The sequence below is a fragment of the Neovison vison genome, chromosome 7 (assembly GCF_020171115.1).
Source record: "Neovison vison isolate M4711 chromosome 7, ASM_NN_V1, whole genome shotgun sequence".
Classification (NCBI taxonomy): Eukaryota; Metazoa; Chordata; class Mammalia; order Carnivora; family Mustelidae; genus Neogale; species Neogale vison.
In genome coordinates, this window is record NC_058097.1 from 25,926,063 (window position 1) to 25,949,669 (window position 23,607).

The 23,607-nt window shown below is 43.4% G+C and overlaps 1 protein-coding gene and 1 pseudogene across 3 annotated transcripts in view; one reads left to right on the forward strand and one right to left on the reverse strand.

Annotated features, from left to right (window-relative positions):
- Positions 1-23,607, reverse strand: part of CCDC113 (coiled-coil domain containing 113) — a 58,510-nt gene that overhangs the window by 714 nt on the left and 34,189 nt on the right. Inside the window, exons 1-8 of one of the 3 annotated variants that reach the window (XM_044256044.1) lie at positions 21,153-21,349; positions 19,913-20,039; positions 18,591-18,752; positions 15,156-15,311; positions 14,054-14,134; positions 11,510-11,665; positions 6,996-7,103; positions 413-568 (exon numbers count right to left, since the gene is read on the reverse strand). In XM_044256044.1, coding sequence (XP_044111979.1) covers positions 413-568; positions 6,996-7,103; positions 11,510-11,665; positions 14,054-14,134; positions 15,156-15,311; positions 18,591-18,752; positions 19,913-20,039; positions 21,153-21,253 — 1,047 coding nt within the window. In that variant the 5' untranslated portion in view covers positions 21,254-21,349. Of the gene's footprint in view, positions 1-412; positions 569-6,995; positions 7,104-11,509; positions 11,666-14,053; positions 14,135-15,155; positions 15,312-18,590; positions 18,753-19,912; positions 20,040-21,152; positions 21,350-23,607 lie in introns of those variants that run through there. The other 2 variants (XM_044256046.1, XM_044256045.1) reach the window with 2 other exon arrangements.
- Positions 5,457-5,541, forward strand: LOC122914715 (annotated as a pseudogene).

A 23,607-nucleotide genomic window follows, 5' to 3' on the forward strand; every position in this document is an offset into this window, starting at 1 on the left:
AATCAGGTTCTGATATTAAAAATCCATTATCTCATTTTTTAAAAAACTGGCTTCTCCATGTATAAAGTAGCAATGTCTAAATCACCAATGGTGGGGGAAGTGATACAGACACTTCCAGAATTCATTAAGAAAACAAGCAACTAAAAACACGATTACTACCAAGTCTCCTCCTGATTGCTTGAAAAGACCCTGTTCCTAACACTGAAAAGGCAACTAAAAAAAAAAAAAAGAAAGAAAGAAAGGGCATCCAACGGCATCCTTCATTTTCCTATAAGACTTGAAGGGACTGCTGAGATTTCTCATAGACATTACATGTTTGAACGTCAGTATTCTTAGCTTGAAAAGCAAAACCCTAGACAAGAATGTGAAAGACTTGAAAGACTGCCTGTCTTGGGGGTTCTCTGGGACTTACCTCAGCAATCTCCACTTTCCTTTCCCACATCTTGATGGTCTTCTCCAGTTCCCCATTGAAGATCTTCTCCCGCACATACACCATCACCTGGGGCGAGCGGAACTCAGCCAGCTGCTTGCGGAGCTTTTTGTTCAAAGCCTCAGCCTTGGCCCGGTCCTGGGTTGGGAAGGACCCATTAAACCAGGGATCCTGGCAGTTCTGGCTTACTGGACTTACTGACCCTGACATCTCTCCCCACTTTCAATGGAGTTCTCAAAATCATGTTGAAATTTTCAAAGAAGTGGGGAGAATCTTAAGATTCTGATAGGTTTTTTTTGGGTTTTTTTGTTTTGTTTTTTACAAATGATGTTTTCATTCAGTTCAGAAACACAAAGTGAAGTCTAAAAGAGAATTTTTCCCTTCCATCTTTCCTTTATTGAGGAATTTGTTTTCCCTGTTGTGATTTCTTAGGTTTGGTGGTTTCTGGGGGAAAACTATGTACTTAAGAACACTTTGATCAATCTCAACTCACTTTCCTTTTTGTAAAATATATGTAACACAGAATTTCCCATTTTGACCACTTTTAAGTGTGTAGTTCTGTGGTATTCACAGTATTGTACGAGCTTTACCACCATCCATCTCCACAATTTTCTTCATCTTGCAAAACGAAACCCCTGTACTAATGAAACACGGACTCCCCATAACCCCTTCCCCTAAGCCCTGGCAACCACTCATCTACTTTCTGTCTCTATCAATATCATTCTTCAAGAATCTCATATAAGTGGAATCAGACAATACTTGTGCTTTTGTGACTGGCTTATTTCACTCATTATAATGCCATCAGTGTTTATCTGTGTTGTAGGATATGCAGAATTTCCTTCCTATTTAGGCTGAATTATATCCCCATTGTACGTATATGCTACATTTTGCTTCTCCATTCAACTGCCAGTGAACACTTGGGTTCTACCCCTTGGCTATCATGAATAGTGCTGCTGGGAACATGGGTGTATAAATATCTCTTCCAGTTCATGCTTTCAGTTCTCTTAGGTATGTACCTAGAAGTAGAATTGCTGGGTCAATAGTCAATTTTTTGAGGAATCTCTTTTTTATTTTTTTTAAAGATATTATTTATTTATTTGACAGAGATCATAAGTAGGCAGAGAGAGGGGGGGAAGCAGGCTCCCTGCTGAGCAGAGAGCCCAATGCGGGGCTCAATCCCAGGACCCTGGGATCATGACCTGAGCCGAAAGTAGAGACCTTAACTCACTGAGCCACCCAGGCGCCCTTTTAGTTTCTTTTTTTTTAAAGATTTTATTTATTTATTTGACAGAGAGACACAGGGAGAGAGGGAACATAAGCAGAGGGAATGGGAGACGGAGAAGCAGGACTCCCACTGAGCAGAGAGCCCCACGCGGGGCTCAATTCCAGGACCCTGGGATCATGACCTCAGCTGAAGGCAGACACTTAATGACTGAGCCACCCAGACGTCCCTTAAGTTTTATTTTTAAAATTATCATACAGTAAATTAACTAGTCTTTTCCTTTGAGTGGATTTTTTTGAACTAGCAATGTCCTTCTGCCTTTCTTTTTGGTTTAAGTATTTATTTATTTATTTTTGGAACAGTAGGGGCAGTGGGAGAGAGAGAGACTCTCCAGCAGATTCCCCACTGAGCACAGAGCCTGTCACTGGGCACGCTCTCAAGACCCTGAGATCAGAACCTGAGCTAAAACTAAGAGTGGGATGCTTAACTGACTCAGCCACCAGGCATCCCTTATTTTTTATTTTAACAATTGTTTTGAATAGGCAATACATGCAATTTAAATGGATAAAAGTATACAGTGACAATCTTCCATCCCAACCTGTCTCTGGCTGCACAGTTCTTCCCAGAGGCATGCACTATTTTTAGTGGTTTCTCTCTCTCCACACCCAGACACATCAGACCCAAAATGCTGAATGACAGGCAAAGAGAAAACACTGAGAGCAGTGAGAAAACAATTCGTTACATTCAAGGGAAACCAAATAAGAGTAATGGCTGACTTCTCATCAGAAACAATGGAGGCCAGAAGCAGTGGGATGGCATATTCTAAGGGATCAATAAAAAAAAAAAAAAAAAAAAAAAAAAAGACCCTGTCAAACAAGAATCTTATATCCAGCAAAACTTTCATAAATGAAAGCAAACAATGAGCATACTCAGATTTTGGTTTCCAATGTTATTCTCAAATTAAAGGAACCAGGACTCCTTGGAGAAATGGCTAATTCTAGGACTGGAGCAGGAAATATAGGAAATGAGTCACAAGCGTTTTCTAGTGCCAGAATAGAAAAAGAAAAATTGTTCACCCCCATTCACACACACAAAAAATGGGGGTATGCTGAATGGACACAGAAGCCAACTGAAAGAGCTTCCAATGCCCAAGGTAAAACAATGTGAGTAATAAAATATTAGATTATAACCCAACATATAAAATTAATATCCATGCTCACTTTAACAGCACATATACTAAAATTAATATCCATGAATTGATACTTATATAAATAAAAGATTAAAAAAATAAACAAATGGAGAATAGACAAATGTCCCAGATAGAATTCCAAATAGTTTATAAGCTTCCACTTCTTAAGTGTTGGCTGCACATGGTAACATCCTTCCAAAAAGCTGATTCTGAAAATTGGAGGAAAGAGTAACTGTATGATGGAGAAACCCTTTTAATATTACATCAGGCAGGTGATCAAGGTTAACATCAGCAATGGTAAGTCATGTTGAGAATATGCTCTCTTGATAAAATATGAAAATGGCACTTCACCTCTACAGTCTTCCTCCTGAAAACCATTTAACCTCAATCTAATCCCAGGAAAGACAGCAGACAAATCCTTCACAAATACTTGACCACTTCACAAAACTGTCAAGGTCATCAACAACAAAAAGTAAAGCCTATTACAGCCAAGAAAAACCCAAGAAGATGTGAAACTGAATGTAGTATGTTATCCTGGATGGGATCCTAGTACAGAAAAGGACATCAGGTAAAAACCAAGTCTATATGAATAATATTATAACAAATATTTTTATATTTATGTTATAAATTATAAATTACAAATATTAATCATATATAAATATTAATCACAAGACATCAATATTGGTTAGTCAATTTTAATAAATATTCCACCGTAAGGTGTTCACAATGGGGGAAAATGGGTGTGAGATTTGGGGAACTCTGTACTCTCCACAATTTTCTAAAACAATTACAAAATAAACTTTATTTTTTTAAGTGAAGAATAAAGACATTCCCAGATAAACACACACACACAGAATTCATTGCCAAGCAGACCTGCCTTATAAGACATACTAAAGGAAGACATTCAGGCTGAAAACTAGTGAAAGTAGCTTAAGCTAAAGTAACTTAAGATCATGTGAAAACAAATAGCACAAGTAAAGGTAATTAGGTAAGTATATAAAGGACAGTAAAATTGTATATTCTTCTCTTAACTGATTGAAAAAGCAATTCATAAAGCAATATGTGTATAATTCTATTGTGGACTTGTGACACATAAAAACAATATATTTGAAAATTACAGCAAAAAGAAGGCGAGGTAAAACAAAGCTATATTTGAGTGAGGAAATAACATCAGATGGTAATTCGAATCCAGAGGAAGAAATGAAGAGAACCACACAATGGTAAAGACAAAGGCTAATACAACAAACACTATGAACATACTTCATCTCTGACGCACCTGGGCAGCTCAGTCATTTGAGCATCCATCTCTTGATCTCTTGATCTCAGCTCAGGTCTTGATCTCAGGGTCATGAGTTCAAGCCCTGCATTGGGCTCCACACTGAGTGTGGAGCCTAATTAAACAAAACCAAACCCACATACTTCATTTCCTTTCTTCTCTCAGCTTCTGGATCCCTTCCTCACATTCACAAGATTAACTCAAAATGCATCATAAACCTAAACATAAAATCTGTAAAACTTGTAACCGAAGACACAGGACTGAATCTTCATGATATTGTTATGGTTTCTTAGATACAACACCAAAAACTCCAGTGCAAAAGAAAAAATAGATAAACTGGGGCTCACCCCAAAGTTAGAAACTATAAATAGCATCTTAAAGAAAGTGAGAAGGAAACCCACAGAATGGGAGAAAATATTTGCAAATCATATACCCAAAAAGTATTTGAATCCAGAATACATAAAGAATTCTTACAACTCAATTATGAAAAGACAACTCAAAGACTTACTCGGGGGCTAAGGGTTTGAATAAACATAGTTTGAATAAACATTCATTCATTTCTCAAAAAAACACACGTGGCCAATAAGAAAATGAAGGGATGTTCAATGTCATTAGTCATTTGGGAAATTCAGATCAAAACCACAGTGAGTATGTCACTTCATACCCACTAGGACAGCCATTAAAAAGCAGGCAAATAACCCCCCAAAATAACAAGTGTCAGTGAAGATGTACAGAAATCAGAACCCTCACACATTGGTGGTAATGTAGAATGTGCAGCCACTTTCACACACAGTTCTGCATTTTCTCTAAATGTTAACCACACCATCACCACATATGATCCACAATTCCACTTTTAGCTGTATGTCCAAGAGAAAAGAAAACATACATTTACACAGAAACTTGTATGTGAATGTTCACAGCAGCTTTATTCATTAGATCCTAAAAGAACCCATGGGAAACAACCGCCTCGACTGATGAATGGCTAAAATAAGGTCTCCCCACACAAGGAAATATGATTCAACCATGAAAAGAAACAAAGTCTTGACATACTACAGGAGAGATCTTGAAAATATTGTTAAAGAAGCCAGTGAAAGACCACAGACTGTATGATCCCTTTTACTTTTTTTATTTTTTTAAGATTTATTTATTTATTTGACAGATCACAAGTAGGCAGAGGCAGGCAGAGAGAGAGAAAGGGAAGCAGGCTCCCTGCTGAGCAGAGAGCCCGTTGTGGGGCTCCATCCTAGGACCCTGGGATCATGACCTGAGCTGAAGGCAGAGGCTTTAACCCACTGAGCCACCCAGGCACCTTGTATGATCCCTTTTAAACAAAATGTCCAGCTTTGCGCAGTGGCAGTATCGTAGCCAATGAGGTTTATCCGAGGCACAATTATTGCTAATTGTAAACAAAATGTCCAGAACAGGCAAATTCACAGGGACGAAAAGTGAATTAGTGGTCATGGGGCTGAAGGTTGGGAGTAAGATGAGGTGGTGAACAGACAAGGATTTCTTGAAGGTACAGGGTTTCTTTCTAGGGTAACAAATATTTTCTAAAATATTGTTCTGATGGTTACATCATTCTGGGGGATATACTAGAAATCATTAAAATGTGCACTTTAAATGGGAGAATAATATGGTATATATGAGTTATAACCCAACAAAGCTGTTTAAAAAAAAAGTTCACAAGAAAACTAAAATATACTAACAAGTGACTGCCGGGCTTTTAAAAACTGATGTTATATTTTACTTGTAATCTAATAAGTGTCCACCCAAACAAAAACCACAGAAATCCTGCATGGGGAGAGCACACAGACTTTTGCTTTACTTTTATTCCTGGCTACTCTGTACCAGGACCCACTTCTTTGCATGTGTCGGTTCTCCATTGAGGATAGGACTTGGATGCCATGACAAAACTGAGTCAGATGTAGTCATCCTGTGGCTTTTCAGTTATTGTGGACAGGTCTGGGGCCAAGCACGCTGCTGGGGACACTTAAGCTTATTCAAGACAAGGCCAACAACAGCTGTACTAATGGCTAGGTACATTGGAGGCTGACAAAGCATCGCCATCCTGGTCCTCACAGGTCACCACAAGGCCTGTGACACCTCTTTCACTCATGCAGAAACCGAGGCCTATCTCATTAAAAGGCCTGTTCAAAGCCAGAACCTGGCAACACCAAAGCTTACACTCTTGCCCTCATCTTTCTAAAAAAGTCCTCTTGAGTCACGAAGTATCCTTCGTGTACTTAGCTTGGTGAAATTCAAATGTACGTGCTCAGCAAAATACTGAGAGCACAAAATCACAATGGAGATGTAAGGAGCTCAGATAATGCCACCTGTCTGTCCACACGGTGACCGTAGGCCCTGGAGTGGGCTCAGGACAGAGGTCACAGGTCTGTCATCCCAGCATCCACTGTACTGAGTGAAAATTACATGTTTAAAGAAAAATCTCCCTCTTGTACATAGAACACTGTATTTTGGCATATGCACTTTTTCTCATACCAGTTAGATGATTACACTAATTACAGGCCTTTTTGTGATGCTGTATTCATGACACCTTGAGTATGGTACTTTATGGGTTCCATAGGGTTATAAGAAGGTTATTCTTGAGGGTTATTTGGGCTCTACATGATTTCTAAATGGTTTGGTCATTTCCACAGGATTTCTGACTCTAGACCCTAACCCAGCAGTAAAATTCTACTGGACTATGAGTCTCCAGATACCACTTCCTCTCCAGAGGCCCAGACATATTTTTGACTTTTATGGTCTAGGCTTTTCTAGACAAAAACCAAGGTAGCTTGGGTCTTGGTGTACGTTGGCTCAAGTGCTTATAGACAGAAGGAGACAAACACCAGAAATAGCATATTTTACCCTCTCCTACCTGTTCTACTTGTAGGGTTTCTCTTTCAATTTTTTCAAGTAACTCATTTCTCAGCAAGATCTCCTTATCCAGACTGATGGACATTTCCATTGCCTGGTGTAGCTTGCTCTGAAATATAACAACAAGCAAGTCTTGAGCAAAGATGATCACTCAGAACTACAGGAAGGATAGACAGTTCTTCATTAAGCAGGATGAGAGCAAGGCCATCCAGGAACCCAAGCCTGCCCTTCTCAGAATCCTGGTGCCTACAGGGAAGTAAAGACCCGCAGAGTGGCTGGACACACCAGGACCCAAACTCCTCCCTCCCTTTTACTAAAAAAAACTTTGGGCCAGTCCCAGAACCTCTCTAAACTTGGGCTGGTCACCTCACAGGGCTGTGGAGAGGCTCAAGGGAGAAAATCGTGGTAAAGTGCTGAGCAGAGAGCCCCTGGCACATGGAGAACACTCATGCAAGTGGCTGCCATTATGACATGAAGAGAGAGGAAACACTTCCCGTGAGCTAGGTGCTACTGGCATCCCACTTTACAGGCAAAAGAACTGACTCTTTGGTGAGTGAAAACAATTTGCCCAGGGTCATAGGGATAAGAGGTTAAGCAAGGCTTGAACCTGGGTAATCTGAGTCCAGGGCCCGTGGGCTCCACCACTACCGACCCTGGAGGGCTCCTGCCCGAACTGGCCCATAGCTGCTCCCCCATGTCACTTGCCGCTGTCCTTCACCTGCACCCCCCAGGCCCCTGCTTTTCAGATTTGCCCCCTTCGCTGCACCTTTGTCTCCCAGCAGGGAAGGGTGAGCCTGGGGGAGGTGGGACATGCTCTGCTGGGCTGAAGAGCCAGTGACAGAAGCCAGTGACTCTGGAGGGATTGCTCCAAGGACTCTGAAATGCAGTCACCCTTCCCTAGGCACTGACCAGCATGACAGCCTAGGCCCTGCCAGCCAGATGTCGGCTCACCACCTAGACGGAGGCACCCTAGGCCATGTAAAGCTGCCACTGTGCCTGGCACTAAGAATGTGAGGACAGTGGTGGGGGTTTCCCGGTGGAAAGGGTACTGGAAAGGTTGCTGAAAGGCTGTCCAACATGTCTAGTAAGAGGTGTGACGGCGGGGAAGCCAAGCTAAGGAAAAGCCTGGGAAGGGGGAGGTGTGCTGGCACAATATGTCCAGGGTATAAAATCCTAGACCTAGCAGAAAAGCCTGCAGCCACCTTCCTGGGGACCTCACGGCACTGAGGCCACCGCCCCCCATTCCTCTTCTCACCAATCCTCCCTTCTTTAAGGTTCACTGCCTGCTCCCCATCCTGTACGACATGGCTCTGCTTAGGAAAGTGCCCTGGGTTAAGACACCAGACTGAGAGCGTGGGCTGTGGGGAAGGGGAGGCAGCACAGGACTCCACTACAAACCAGAAAGTCGGTGGGAGGAAAAGAGAGCAGAGGGACAATGCAGAGAGCGGGGGCAGGAAAGAATGGATTTGCAAGGCCTACTGCAAGGCAGCTCCTGACTCGGAAGGTGTGAGGCGAGCTATTTGTGATTCTGAGCAGAATGTCGGCCACTTGAGGTGGCTACTTCCAAAAAGGCACTTTAGCTTTCTCTTGCTGTGTAACAAATTACCATGAATTTTGTGTCATAAAGCAACACCATTGTTTTTCTCAGTTTCTACAGGTCAGAAGTCCAGCACAGTATGGCTGGATTCTCTGCCCAGGTAGGGTCCCCTGGGGCTGTAGTCAGGATGTTAGCCAGGCTGGATTTCCTCTGGAGCTGGGGTCCTCTCCCAAGCTCACAGACTGTTGACAGAAAGCATTTCCTCTAAGTTATAAGCCTGACATCTCTGTTTCTTTCTAATCGTTAGCAGGAGGTGGCCCTCTGCTCTTTGAAATCCCTTCAAGCCAGCAGTGGAGAGCTTCTTGCCTAGAGAATTCCCTCTGCGCTACAAATTCCTGACTTCCTCTTCCAGACAAAACTCTCTTCAAAGGGCTCATGTGATTAGGTCAGGCCCATCCAATAATCTCCCTATTATAACGTCAACTATGCCATATCATATTCATAATCACAGAACAGAACAGAACCGGAGAGTAGAACCCATCATACCCATAGCCTTGCAGATTGTCCTGGGTATATACAGTAGGTGGAGAGCCCTGGGAGACATCCTGGAATTCTACCTACCACAAGGCACTAGTTCACATGGGGATCACTAGTTTACAGTCAGTTAGGAATGACACATCGTGGCTGTCATCACACACTTACATTCTACCAATTTCTACCACGCAGGGCTCGACAGCATAAAGTTGGAGATAAAGGTGCCCCTGTGGCTGAAGTTCATGCACCAAATTCACAGAGGAGACCACGTTTGTCTCCTTCATACCTACACCCTCAGCACTTAGCCCAGTGTCTGGCACTCTACATCTCCTTGTATGTTTGGTAACAGGTATTCTGTATGTGCATTGCAAAAGCGAACACATTGGTAATACTTATTCTGCAAGCTTTTCCAAGGTCTGAGACGTGGGTGCTGATATTTATATGAAATTGGTCTCTCCTGCCACCCTCCCACCCCCTAAACACAACACACCTCGTGCCAGCAGCTCATTTGACAATACTGGCTGAGGACTTGCTTTGGCTAGGCACTGTCCTCGGTACTAGGAATACAGCACAGACCAGCATGAGCTCTATCCTGGTGGCAAGTCAGAAAAACCTGCCACTGACCCATGGTCCCTGTTGGAATCCCCACTCAAGTCCACGTGAGGCCTGACCCCAAACTCAACAGTTGTTCCACCTCTATTTCTCCCAGAAGACCTAAGAACTGACACACGGAAGAAATGAGTTTGCATCTCCCTCCCTCAAACCATCACTGCATCCACCGTAGCACTTCCGTAGGCATCTCCTCCCAAGCTCCACCATCTGCTTTCTATTATTTGAAGCAGGCCTACAGTCATGATGACCCCTGGGATTCTGGCTAGAGAAGCTCCCATTCCACCCACTGTGGCCTGGGTTGCTGCTGCACAGGTATCACAATCTGTCCTCTGCGTTTAGATCTGCCCTAAAGAGCTCAGGCCCTAGACCTGGCAGTTTCATGTTATAAACCAGTAGCTCCACTCCAAAGCCCTGGCTTTTCTACACAAGACCAGACAGGCCCTGTGCTACTTAAGTTGATTCCACAGGACACAATCAAGATCCAATGTGATATCGCCATGTACTACCCAGCTCTCCAGCCTATGAAAGCTCAAGTCACAGGGACTGGCTTTATCTTGAAGTAACAGCGATCAGATAAGCTAACTACTGATGAGTGGATGATCTGTTGCAGAGAGCTGACACATGAATTTCAAAACGCCAGCACAACATTGTCTATGTGCTTTATGCCAGAGAGAGGCAGTTGGCTTAGGTGGGACATGTACTGGACTAGGAGCCTGAGCCCTGTCGAACTTGTTGCTAGAAGCTGGCAATTACTCTCTCGTTGGACTTCAGGTTTTTCATTTTTAAAAGCAAAGTGCTGGACAAACATAATAATCTAATCTAAATCTAATCTAATCTAAACATTTCCAAATTTACTTTTTAAAATGATACTATGTGGGCCAAATGAAGACCACCTGTGAGTTACCTAAACCTGCAGTCACAACTGTCCTGCAGGCAGGAGGCCAGGGTCAGTCACCTTGCTTGATAAAAGGCCAGAGTGCCAATATTTGGGCTTTGTGGGCCAAGAAGCAAAATTGAGGATATTATGTAATTACTTACATTAACAAAAGAAAAAAACAAATTTCCACATGTTTTATTAATGACATTCAAAATATAATCATTAAGTACATTTTGGAATACAGATCTACTAATGAGAAGAATGGAATTTCTGGGGCAGAAACCAATTTTGCTTAATTGGATTTCAAAGGTAGCATTCTCTATCAAATTGGTTACGAATATCCTTCTGGAAAAAACACAGCTCACAGGCCAGTGGCAGGATACACTGGCCCCAGTCAGCTGACTCCAACACTGCACAGTTCCTAGCAGGGTGGCTGGGCACTCATGGCTATGGACCCTGCTTGGTCATTAACAGTATCTCCCTCTCTCCCAAAAGGGTTCTGTGTGGATAAGGAATTATATACCAGTTTTCTGATTTTTAGCTAAGACAGTTTTCTTCTGGAAGGTTTTAAGCAGAGAAGTGCTTCTTACAGGCCTAAATTAAACAGGTCTCTAATGTGGTTAATTCTCAAAATGTGCAAGAAAATCATGAGGGCATTAAAAAAATAGATGCATGGCCCTTACCCCCTTATTCAACTGGTCAGGGGCTAGACTAGGGTATTTGTATATTTAAAAAAAAAAAAAAAAGTTCTCTGGGTGGTTGCAGTGCACAGCTAGGGTTGTGGGAACATTCACAGTATTTGAGAATGGCTTTGTCAAGAGAAATCGAGGAGCAAGAGTAGACAAAAGGGCCCCAAGCCCTTGTGTAGCACCACAGTGGTGCATGGGAACTTCACTGTGGCTGGAAAGGTGGGTGTGGGAGGCTTCAGGGACCTGGGCATCAGGGCAGACCTTACTTTGTAAGTATTGAGGATTTGCAGGGTGTTTCCGGACGCCAACTTTAGCTGGATCAGTTCTTGATTCTTTGCTTCAATTGTCTCTAAAAACTGAGCATTCTCGATCTTCAGCTGCTGAAAATCAACCTCATGGAGAGCCTCGCCCACTTCTTCCTTCTACAGCTCAGAAAGAAGAAAGAAATGATGTGAGGTTGTGACTTTGGAATCTGATTCACACCTTGCAGTTCTAGATGAGATTCTAAAAGTCAGTCATCATTCCGTCATTCAACAAACATGGGCTGGGGATCTGCTTGGTGCCAGGCATGATACAAGGCACTGGAATGGAGATCTGAATAAATACAATGCTCCCTGGCCTCAAGGAGCACATATTCAACCAGGGTTCACAGACAGGTCTCAGTGTGGTGTAGTGGGAGGGGCAGAGGACATACGGAAGCTCCTCAGTCAGGCCAGAGAAGAATGGAAGACTGGGTCAGGGAAGGCTTCCCACAAGAGGTAGTGTCTAAACAGGGCTATGAAAGAAGAATAAGGAGACCATATAAAAGTTATTTTTACCCTGGAAAACCGAGGACCAGCAGCCCATAAATTCCCTTTCTGTGATCATGTGACATCTCTGTATTATGGCTGTGTCAGTGTATTGGGTTCCCTCCCTGGCCTGGCCCGCCTTACCTGCCCCACCAGGTCTAGGCCATCTCATATGGGTGGTAGGCCAAGAGCCAAACCTGGGAACTGTTCCTCAGCCCCACGCTCCACCCATGCAATACTGCCTCCAAGGAGGCTTCTTTCTTGTCCCCTAAACCAACACAACCATTTCCTTAAGTCCCAGTAATGACCCACCCACCAACTCAAACATTCCTAAACCATTTCCATACCAGGAGACTCCCCCACTGCGGCTCTGTGGTCGCTGCTGCCCATTGCCTCTGGCTAGCAGTTAGGGCATCCCACTGTTTCCTACCATCCCCATTGCTGCTAGTCTGAGCTCCTGTGGGCAGGACCACCTCAGGGTCAGCTTTGTGCAGCAATGGCTTTCAGGCTAAAAGTCACTCATCTCCTCCCTCTCTCACACTCAAACCCCCTCCTCAGGAGGCCTAAGCATGCACAAAGCCTGGAGTACCAGGAACTCTATCTGGAGGCAGCTCCTCTCTCCTTTCTTACACTAATCTCATAATCTCAAATCCTTCGATGACACAGCCCCTCTAGCTTCTGCTCTGCTGGGGACCTCCAGAGCAGCACGTTCTCTCCTCCCCACAGCTGCTGTGCACCTGCAGCCAGCAGCTGGTCCTCCTGAGTCCTCTTGGGCCCATCAATCCCAGGTCGTCCGATAGGCTCTCCGTTCCCCTTGGTCTCCAGCTCCCTCTCCTGTGTAAGCCCTAGGTTCCCCATTCTTTCCAGAGAGCAGCTCTCCTGGAGACACGGTGCTCCAGGTAGGCCTACTCAGACCAAGAGGAGCAAGCCCACCCCTTTCTTGGGGGGAGGGGGGCTGTGGTTCTCTGGGTGCACCCCAGGGCACAGCATCGCCTCCCACTGAGCTGACTTTATCAGGCACTCTACGGGTAAGCCACCTGGCACCTGTGCAGACATCCTGGGGCATCAAAGTGGAGGAGCTGACATCTGTCCTCAGTCACTTCATGTTGTTGAAGCTGTCCCAGCCTGTCATCTTTCGGGATCCCAAGTCAATCAGGCAATAGTTCCAAGTGTGTTAATTTGCACAACTCTGTGTCATTGGCAGTGGCCACCTCTAATGCACAAGCTGTCAGTGCCCATATTTGAGTTAATTCAAGGGATGGAGCCACGTAATCACATTTGAGAGGCCCTGTGCCCCATCTGCTTACTGCCTTCCATCAGGAAGCTTTAGTCTGATGCACAGGTGACCAAAGTACCCTCAAAGGGTGCCATCCAGGCCACACTCACCAAAAGGTGTCAACAAGTACGCCATGCGTGTCTTTTAAATTCAAGCCAACTCTGTCTGTGGCTGTGCTGGCACCGTAACAGTAGGAGCTTCCTATCACCGCTGTGGCAAATTACAACAAACTCGGTAGCTTACAACAAAAATCGATTATCTTACAGCTCACGAGGTCTGAAGTCCAAAATGGTTCTTGGGCCTAAACTCAAGGTGTTTTCGCAGAGATGCATTCTTTCTGGAGGCCCTGGAGGAGAATCTGTTTGCTTGCCTTTCCCAGCTTCTAGAGGCTGCCTGTTCTCTCTTGTTCGTGATCCCTTCCTCTACCTTAAAGGTTCATCACACTGATTTCTGTTTCCAGTATTCCACCTCTCTCTCCTGCCTCCTTTGGGATTTATTGAACCCACACAGATAATCCAAAATGATCTCCCTTAGAGTCAAGGGAGATTATTTTTAAGATAATCTCAAGATCCTTGACTTAATCACCTTTGCAAAATCCTTTTGCCATGTGAAGCCACAGATTCACAGACTCCAGAGATTAGGCCACGGACATCTTTGGGAACGCATTGTTCTACCTTCCATGGTAACCTTAGGAAGGAAGACAGAAAGAGAGAGAGAGAGAGAGAAAGGAAGAAAGAGCCACATACCTGCCTCAATTGTAAAAGCATCTTTTTCCTCTGCACTTTGAGAGAAACATTTTTCAAACGTAATTTATCCTTCATATTATCCTAAAAAATACAAGTAAATTTTAATCCACTCCTCTTCATCCTCCCGGTTGGTTTGAAAAGTTGGTAGGGCTGGGGCTATAAACCAGACCTTGAGTCCTAACATTCAGTCACTTATTTTTAGGTCTTCTTATATTTACTGGAGCTGGTATACACTTCACTCACGACAGGGACAGCTGGGTGGCTCAGTCAGTTAAGAATCTACCTGGGTTCAGGTCATGATCCCGGGGTCCTGGGACAGAGCACCCTGTTGGGCTCCCCGCTCAGCAGGGAGTCTGCTTCTCCCTCTGCCTCTGCCCTCCCCCCCAACTTGTGTGGGCTCTCTCTCTCAAATAAATCTTAAAAAGAAAAAAAAAAAAGAAAAAAACCCGAAAAACAAAAAACACTTCACTCATGACCAAGAAGCAGAAGTAACTTGGTCGGCTTTGTGCAAATTTTCTACTATTTTTAAATTCGAGATTATTGGGGTGTATAATTTGGATATAGGGGTCATTCCTGACAAAATAGCCTTATGATTCTCCAATCTTTTATTCTCTTGGTAGTTTATATAATTTTTCATCACTTATACATTGTTAGGGCTAGTAACCATACCTATGTCCAGGATCCAAAGCTCGACATGCTACAAAATCTTTGAAAGTGAAGGAACATTTTATGTCTCATTGTTATAATAATGGAACTTAAAGAGCTTGAGATTTACCTGTCCCCCTCCCTGCAGTCACCTGGTTAGATAGGCTTGCCTCACTTTTCTCTAGGAAACGTATCAGATTTTGAAACAAATAGCAACAATAAAAAAGAAAAAAAAATCAGTCTGAGACACTATTAATATTCACCCAGCCTGATTGGTTTCAGCCTTGATAAATGTGCCTTTTAAGACATACACTTTGGGGGATGCAATAAATCTGCATGTGGGGAGAGCATTTACGGCGGACCAAATGGAGTGAGGCTGCTTCACGTGGATCATTTTTATGTCTTCATCCTCTGAATCTGTTCTCTCTTTCTAAGCTCCGGCCTCCTGCCAACTCACCCTCCGGCGGTTCATGTCCTCAATGTACTTCATCACTTTCTGAGTGGCCAAAATACTCCCTTTCTTCTTGGATATGGTTTTTAGGATATCTTTTTTAAAATCATACGCTGCTCTCTGAACTTCAGCCCATCGAATTTCAGCTTCCTCAATGATAGCCTGCAGGAGTCAGCACAAAGAAAGAACAGTTTCCAAAAATCCTCAGGAACAGTTCCCTCTGAGGAAACCTAAATTCTCAGGCTTCTTTGTGTCTAATACATAATGTTTCTTCTTAGCCTTAGAAATATATTGATAAGATACAAATTTGACTATGGGAATGTTACCATTAAAAAGCAGGCCTCAGGTTGCCTGGGTAGCTCAGTCAGCTGAATGTCTGCATTTGCCTCAGGTCATGATCTCCAGATGCTGGGACCGAGCCCCATGGCATCAGGCTCCCTGCTTGTTGGGGAGTCTGCTTCTCCCTCTCCCTCTGCCCCTCCCCCACTGCTGGTACACTCTCTCTTTCAAACAAATAAACAAAAATTTTTTAAAAAAGCAGTCCTCAAAAAAAGGGGGGCATCCATAAGAAGGTGGTAAACAAATAAAAACAGGACCTCAGGTATCTCTATACATATACATTTCTGTATCTGAAATAATACTTATCCACTAAAAATTGTAACATTAATATATTATATAACACTATATAATATTATATGTTATATAATAATATTATATATTATATACATTATACATAATATATAATAATATATTATATGTTATATAATATTATATATAACATTAATAATATTATAATATATAATATAATATAATAGGATAGGATAGGATATAAAAAATATCTGGGGGTGCCTGGGTGGCTCAGTGGGTTAAAGCCTCTGCCTTCGGCTCAGGTCATGATCCCAGGACCCTGGGATCGAGCCCTGCATCGGGCTCTCTGCTCAGCAGAGAACCTGCTTCTCCCTCTCTCTCTTCCTGCTTTCCCTGCCTACTTGTGATCTCTCTCTCTCCCTGTCAAATAAATAAATAAAATCTTTTTAAAAAAATCTGGAAAACATTACATCAAAACATTAGCCACAGGGCACCTGGGTGGCTCAGTGGGTTAAAGCCTCTGCCTTCGGCTCAGGTCATGATCTCAGGGTCCTGGGATCGAGCCCCGCATCGGGCTCTCTGCTCAGCGGGGAGCCTGCTTCCTCCTCTCTCTCTGCCTGCCTCTCTGACTACTTGTGATCTATCTGTCTCTTTCAAGTAAATAAATAAAATCTTTTAAAAAAAAAAAACATTAGCCACATCCAGAGAGACGGGTTACTAAGGAGACCAACAGTCTTAATATATATATACTTCAGCAATTTGAAAGTGGTATAAATGAATATATGTACTGACATGGAAAGACAGCAAGTGCAAAATACAATTTACAAAATAATATAATACTTTTTATAAATAAATTCATATATGTCCAGAAAATAATCTAAACTCTATGAGATAAACACAAGTGTCAACACTAATTATCTCTAGGTGGATTCTGGATGTTTACAAATGCTCCTTTAGCTTACCTCTATATTCAAATTTTGTTACAACATAGAGATTGTCTTTAAATAAGGAAACACATACACACACACACACGCTATTTGAAAGAAAAAAATGAAAAGCTAGCTGTAGCTGCAGAGCAAATCATCTCAGTCCCGACCTTGTCCCTGGGCACCAAGAAGCAAAAGCATCTTCCTTCATTGGCCAGCCTCTCCCCTCTCCCCGTGGTCTCCACCTGCAGGAACTTCAATCCCCCATAACTACCATTTTCAGCATGTCACTTGCTCTCCTGCTCAGCCATCCTTATTAGGGTCCTGCTTTCTAAGGCATCAAAGATAAACTCCCCTGCCTGGCTCTCAAGGTCTCACAGCCCCAGTTTCCTCGTACAGGCCCTAAAGCACACATTCATTCCCACTTCTACTTCTTGCTCATGTCATTCACCCGACCTAGGGTGCCCTTCTTTTCTTAAGCCTCTACTTTATTCTTCATCATTCTTCAAGACCATGCCAAGCCCTACGTATAGCCCACCTCTTCAAAAAAGACTTCTCTGGCCACTCTAGCCCACATTAACATGCATGTTTGGCAAGAGAGAGAAGGGGGGGAGGGCACAAAGAAAGGAGAGAGGGAGGAAAGGTTAGGTTTAAGTGGTACAGGTAATTCCATCAATAAAGACATGAGTCTACTGATCTGTCCCTCTGGAGGCAATGAGTGTGAGTCTGTGTGCTCATGTTTAGAAACAGAAAAATTTAGAAACAGAACAGAAATATCTGTTCCTCATACAATAATGCTCTCTAATGCAAGCCAATAACTACATCCCACGGGAAACTGAACTAACACTGATGTTTCTTCTCTGGAGGAAAACTGACCTTTGTTGGTCTCCAAAAAGACATGGATCACGGTCATGCACGCTGCACACAGAGGGCGATTTAAAGGATTTTTCACCCAACTCACTGACTTACACCTCAGATTCCTTATATTATTATTATATTATATTATTAGGAATTACCTAATAATTACCTAATAATTAGGTAATAATAGGTAATAATTATTACCTAATAATTACCTAGAAAAAACTAACATTTTTAAAGCACTTGTGGTTATTATAGCTATTTTTTTCTTTTAAGAATCCATATCTTAGGGACACCTGGGTGGCTCAGTTGGTTAGGCATCTGCCTTTGGCTCAGGTAATGATCCCAGGGTCCCAGAATTGAGGCGCTCTGCTCAGTGGAGAGCCTGTTTCTCCCTCTGCCCCCTCACTCACCCCCAGCCCATGCACTCTCTCTCAAATAAATAAAATCTTTAAAAAAAAGAATCCATATCTTAGAGACATATACTAAAATATTTATAGATATAGATATATATTGAGGTATCACTTCATAATAGCCCAGTGGCCTATCATGAGGGAGAAGTTGGGATATGGAGGAAACAAGGGTGGCCATACGTTCATGACTGCTGCATGTGGCTATTGAGTACACAGGGGTCCATTGTGCTAGCCTCTCTACATGTGTGCATTTTTGAAATTTTCCACTTAAAAAAGTTTAGGGGTGCCTGTGTGGCACGGTCGGTTAAATGTCTGACTCTTGGTTTCAGCTTAGGTCATGATCTCAGGGTCGTGAGATCGAGCCCCGTGTCAGACTCCGCACTTGGCACAGAGTCTGCTTGAGATTCTCTCTCTCCCTTTCCCTCTGCCCTTCCTCACTGCTCTCCCTCCCTCTCTCAAATAAATAAATAAATAAAAGTTTAAAATTTGTTGTCTCCTCAAGCAGGTGGGAAGTTCCTTAAAAGCAGTCCTTAAATTTGTCTTCTCCTACTTATATTTCTTTCAAAATAACAAAGATAGTAACATACTCCAGGTACTTCTCAATGAGGTAGAAGTGGGGAGCCCAGGTGGGATGGGCTATAGAGAAAACGGTATACCTCATGATGCTGCAGATCTCGTTCAGCATTTGCTCTCATGTGCCTTATTTCATCCTTCATGTCTTCCAGCTCCTTTTGTACAAGCTCACATTTTTGGTCACAACTGAGGCCTATCACACGGTCCATACCCATGCGGGACTTGGACCTACGCCTGCCTCGTAACTGCAATACAAGAAGAACCAAGTCATTGTCAAGTAGGAATTGCTGCTCAAGGTGTGTGTCAAAATGACCACTCAGACCTGCTAGAAATTACTCTGAGTGACAGCCAGGGAGAACAAACTCAAAGTGAAAGGATTCAGGATATTAGGCCCAAGGTAATGTTTATTTCACCAGTCAGCCCAAGTCCTGTGTTAAAGAATTCAAAGGCCTATACTGGATAATGAACTGAAAATAAATAAGGGAATGTGTCTTGAGGGTGTGGAAGGACTATGAAACTGCTAAAGACTAGCATTCAGGTCAGTGTCAGGGGAAGCCCAGAGCTCAGTGCTTCCTAAACTGAAAATAGAAGAGAAATTGCATCTGGGGGCACGGTGATCAGCAAAAAACCCAGACATGATTCCCTACATATTTAAGCCAAAGGTCACCAGCAGATGGCCCTAAGGAACGTATGGGCCTGAAGAGATTGACCCTCAAAAGACAGATCTACATCCAGTTTTAAATTTTCAAAAATTAATTACCCACATTTGGAAATTAGGAGATTCCACCAAATAACCTAGATTTCCAGCTTCTTTCGAAAAATCAGCTGCTCTGGCAATACCAGTCCACCTAGTTGGACTTTCAGATGAGTGAGGAACCTTCCCATGCCCACAGCAGACCTACTTCACTCCTACATGTGGTTGGCTGGGCCTTGTAAACATTGGAGTCCCCCAGTTTAAGGGAATTATTTCAAGTAACCTCAGATATTTTGGATGAGTCAGTCCACTAATAATTGAACCTGATTCCCTTCACACTCACTTGAAAGAGAACCTTAGGAGGAAAGGAAGAATTAAAAGTAGAACAAGAAGGGGGTTCCTGGGTGGCTCAGTGGGTTAAAGCCTCTGCCTTCAGCTCAGTTCAGGATCCCAGGGTCCTGGGATCGAGCCCCGAGTCGGGCTCTCTGCTCAGCAGGGAGCCTGCTTCCTCCTCTCTCTCTCTGCCTGCCTCTCTGCCTACTTATGATCTCTGCCTGTCAAATAAATAAATAAAATCTTAAAAAAAAAAAGTAGAACAGGTTGAAAATCATATGCCACTCAGCCTCAGAGGGCACACCAAAGGCAGATACACAAAAACCACTTGCATCTAAAGGAACAAAATAAAAAAATTCTTAGGTCGCTACAGTGTACCTGTGCAAATTCTGCTCCTGATATTTTAATTTCTGATAACCGTGGATGTCGCTGATCCCTGGGCTCCAGCTTATTATAATATTTCTCAAACATCTCCGTCTCAGTTTTGAGAGCAGAGTTTCCATAGCTGCAAGACAGAGGGTACCCAAGTAAGTTCTATTAATATGACTTTAAACCCCAAATAACTAGTGTTTAACACTTAATAGCAATTACATACCTTCTGCAAAACATGTAACCTCTTGGTGCCTCAATTTCCTCTTTTGTAAAATGGGAATAATAATAGTACCTATTATTCAGGGTTGCAATAAGGAATGCAAAGCCTTTAGAACAGTGCTATTTAAATATTTGATTTTTAAAAATGTCTAATGAGCCACAAAGTTGAAAGAACTAGGATTATATTGAAAATTGTTGCTGAGATGAAGCTACAAGTTCCACCTTCCAGTATCCTCTAAACCATTTGTGAAATTCCTTCTGAATTACTACATGCTTGAAGTTACTACCTAGGCCACAATCTTCGGATGTTTCCTTTGGTTTATGTTTCTCGGCTGTTCTTTCCAGCAGCCGAGAGACGAAGAATCCACAAGAAGTGTATTATAAAGAGTATTATAAATGGTGGAAAAACTTGGAACAGACAGTTTTTAAACAAGTAGAGGTGACAACTAGAGTTCATCCTGTATAGGCTTGCCAAGATTTTGACCTTTTTAGCTTTTTCATGTATATAACATACAGGTTATGCATGTGTCTACTTATATCTATGAACAGTTTGGATATTTTCATATGTTCCTGAGTGAAGTCCTGTAGCCTGAATTTTAAGATTAATGGACACAGGTTCAATGGAAAACCAGAGAAATCAAAACACCTTTTTAAATTATTTATTTATTTATTTATTTATTTATTTATTTATTTTTACCCAGCATGTCGACACTCCCAGTGTCGGCTGTGGAGTCGCCCCTGAGTTTAAATCCTGGCACCACCATTGACTAGGAACGTGAGTTAACCTGTGTCTTGGTTCCTCACCCACTTTCTGGGGCTCCCGTGCTATTACTGAAGGTACTACGTGCAAAATAACTGGCACAAAACAAGTTTTCAAGAAATTGTGGCTATGAGGAATACCACGTCAGTTCTGCCCTAAACTAGATATAGACGTACAGAAGTTACATCTATTCAGAAGGGGGGTTAGCCGTGAGCCCAAAAACTTGTACAATGGACCTCTGGGCCCCCAGAAGCCGGCCGGCCGTACCTGAGCTCTTCCACCAGCCCACACAGCTGGATAACAGGCAGCTCGTTTTCCTCCCCGCTCTGCAAGTCGCTGACGGTGGTCTCAGAGTCCTCTTCAGTCATCGCTCTGCCCAAGTGGCCCTTGTCAATGCTCAGAGAGGCCAAGAGCGCGCTGTGCTAGCGGCCGAGCGTCACGCGGGCTGCAACCTAGCTCTGCGTTGCCGGAGCGACCGGACGCGTGCGTGAGGGGCGGGGCTCCCAGAGGCTCCGCCCGACGCCGCTCCGCCTACCCCCGTGCTCACCAGAGCATAGACACCTACGCTTACTCAACCATCATTCTTAACATGCTAATACTGGCAGCTATTGCTTGCGCGGCACTTACTACGCCCTTGGCGCGGTGTTCAGCGTAGTTTATGCAAATCCTTGCGACAACCTTGTAATATTATCTACTATTCTGTGTATTCTCCAAATAGAGGAAACAGATAAGGGAAGTTAATTCCATTTGTTGCAGTGTCTTCCCCTACCTCATCGTGAGGCCTCTACTCTGGCCTCCCTCTGGTTCTTCACACATTCTAAGTGTAGTTTCTCTCATCAGATACCGATGTCCTGCATTCCTAGAAGGAAAAAAACCTGGCTCATTATTAAATGGTATAAATTCAAGAGACATCCCTATATAGGGATTATATCCTAGGGGTATATACAGAACAGACAATTCTGGCTCTTGCTTCCAGTTCAATGAGGAAAAGAGCCCCTAAACCCGCTGTTGAAAGTGGAGTGAGGATGGCAGCACTATCGCGCCTCACACTTTTTCATAGTCATCATTTCATTTAATCCCCAAAACGGTCTTATAAAATTGGTATTACAGTCTTCATTTCACAGATCACTAACTGAGCAATAGGGCAGCTTAGGTGAGTGGTCTGTTGTCACACAGGAAAGGAATCAAGCTCTGGCAGCAACCAAAATCCATGCCGTTAACTTCTACACCGATGTGCGTCATGGCAAGGATAGGCAAGACGGCGAGGCAGCTTTCTGTCTGCTCCCCGGGGTATGGAAGAGAGCAAAGGACAGAAGGGGCAATCTTCTCTGAGGTGGAGGTGGGCGCTGGATGTGGTTTGAAACCAAGCTATGATAAACCACTTGGAGTGGAGGTCAGCCACCTTCTCCCACCAAGGGACATGCCTTAGTGTCAACATATAGTCACTAAACTCCAAAGAAAAACTTCTGTTTTTTCACATAGGGTGCACGAATTTGAGGCCAGAGTGGAATTACTGGAGATGACAGCAGAGAGGCTGAGTCGTGCCATCACCTTTTCTCTACTGGTAGGTCTCTCCAGGAACAATACAGACCACTTTTAGAAATATTAATATGCTTGTATACCAGGTGATACAAATAGATGCCATCCCCAAGAGGGCCTGCGGCAAGAAAGGACTCTGCCACAAGTCCAGGCTATGGTGCAAATAGCCCTGTCAATTGTGCTATATGATAGAGCAGGCCCTACGGTGTTGGAGGTATCTGTGGAGAGGAAAGAGGCAGTGTGAAGCTTAAAGCAAGATACAGTGGAGAGACCACAATGCAGGACTTGGAATTTTTGCAAAAGATCTACAGGATCTTTTGCCGTCTACAGGAGGAAATTTCATGCCTTTTGAAAAAGAGGTCGTGGCCTATTTCTAGACTTTGGTAGAGATGGAATGCTCAAACATGCATCCAATCCCGCTCATCGGGACCCGGGTTCTGCTGGACCCACCGAGGCATAAAGCTGGACAGGCACAACTTCAGCCCATTGCAAAATGGAAATGTTCTATCCAGGGTTGAGTCCCAGGGGGTCCAAAGAGCTTGAGAAAACTGCATGCACGGTAAGTCCAGACCAACTTGTCCTCCACCACACTTGCCCTGTCTTACACCCAGGACCACATTCAGGGAGGGGACAGGGTCACGACCAGCTAAAAAGGAGGGAAAAGCCTGAGCTTGGTTTAGACATGGGCTGGTTTAGAATGTGGGTACAAGACAAACGTGGAGGATGGCTGCATCACAACCACATTTGTGGGAGGCCCTGAAAGACAGGAGAGCAGGAAAATATTTTCAAGGGGCGAAGCTGTGAGTGGTGCATCTGGTCACCTATTTTGTATGGAAGAAGTGATCTCAGGTAAGAAGTGGTTACAGGGACTCATCTAATGGACAACTTTGGCTTAGGGACTCCCCATCGGCCTGGCTGAAATGCTGTTAGATGCTGTCGTCTGAAAAATTTCCTCTCCAATCCTCCCTCTTTTCTTTCCCAGCCGTGTGACCTGTACTGTGGTCTGAAAATTCTCGCAGGCTACTTCAGCTTCATTTCCTTTGCCCACCACAGGCATTTACCCCATTATATAAATCTCTTCGTGTCTAATTTCATCTTAGCTTAGAGGACCTGAACTAATACAAATCATAAATTTCAATCACAAAGATATTATTCGAATTGAGCTAACAACATAGTACATGTA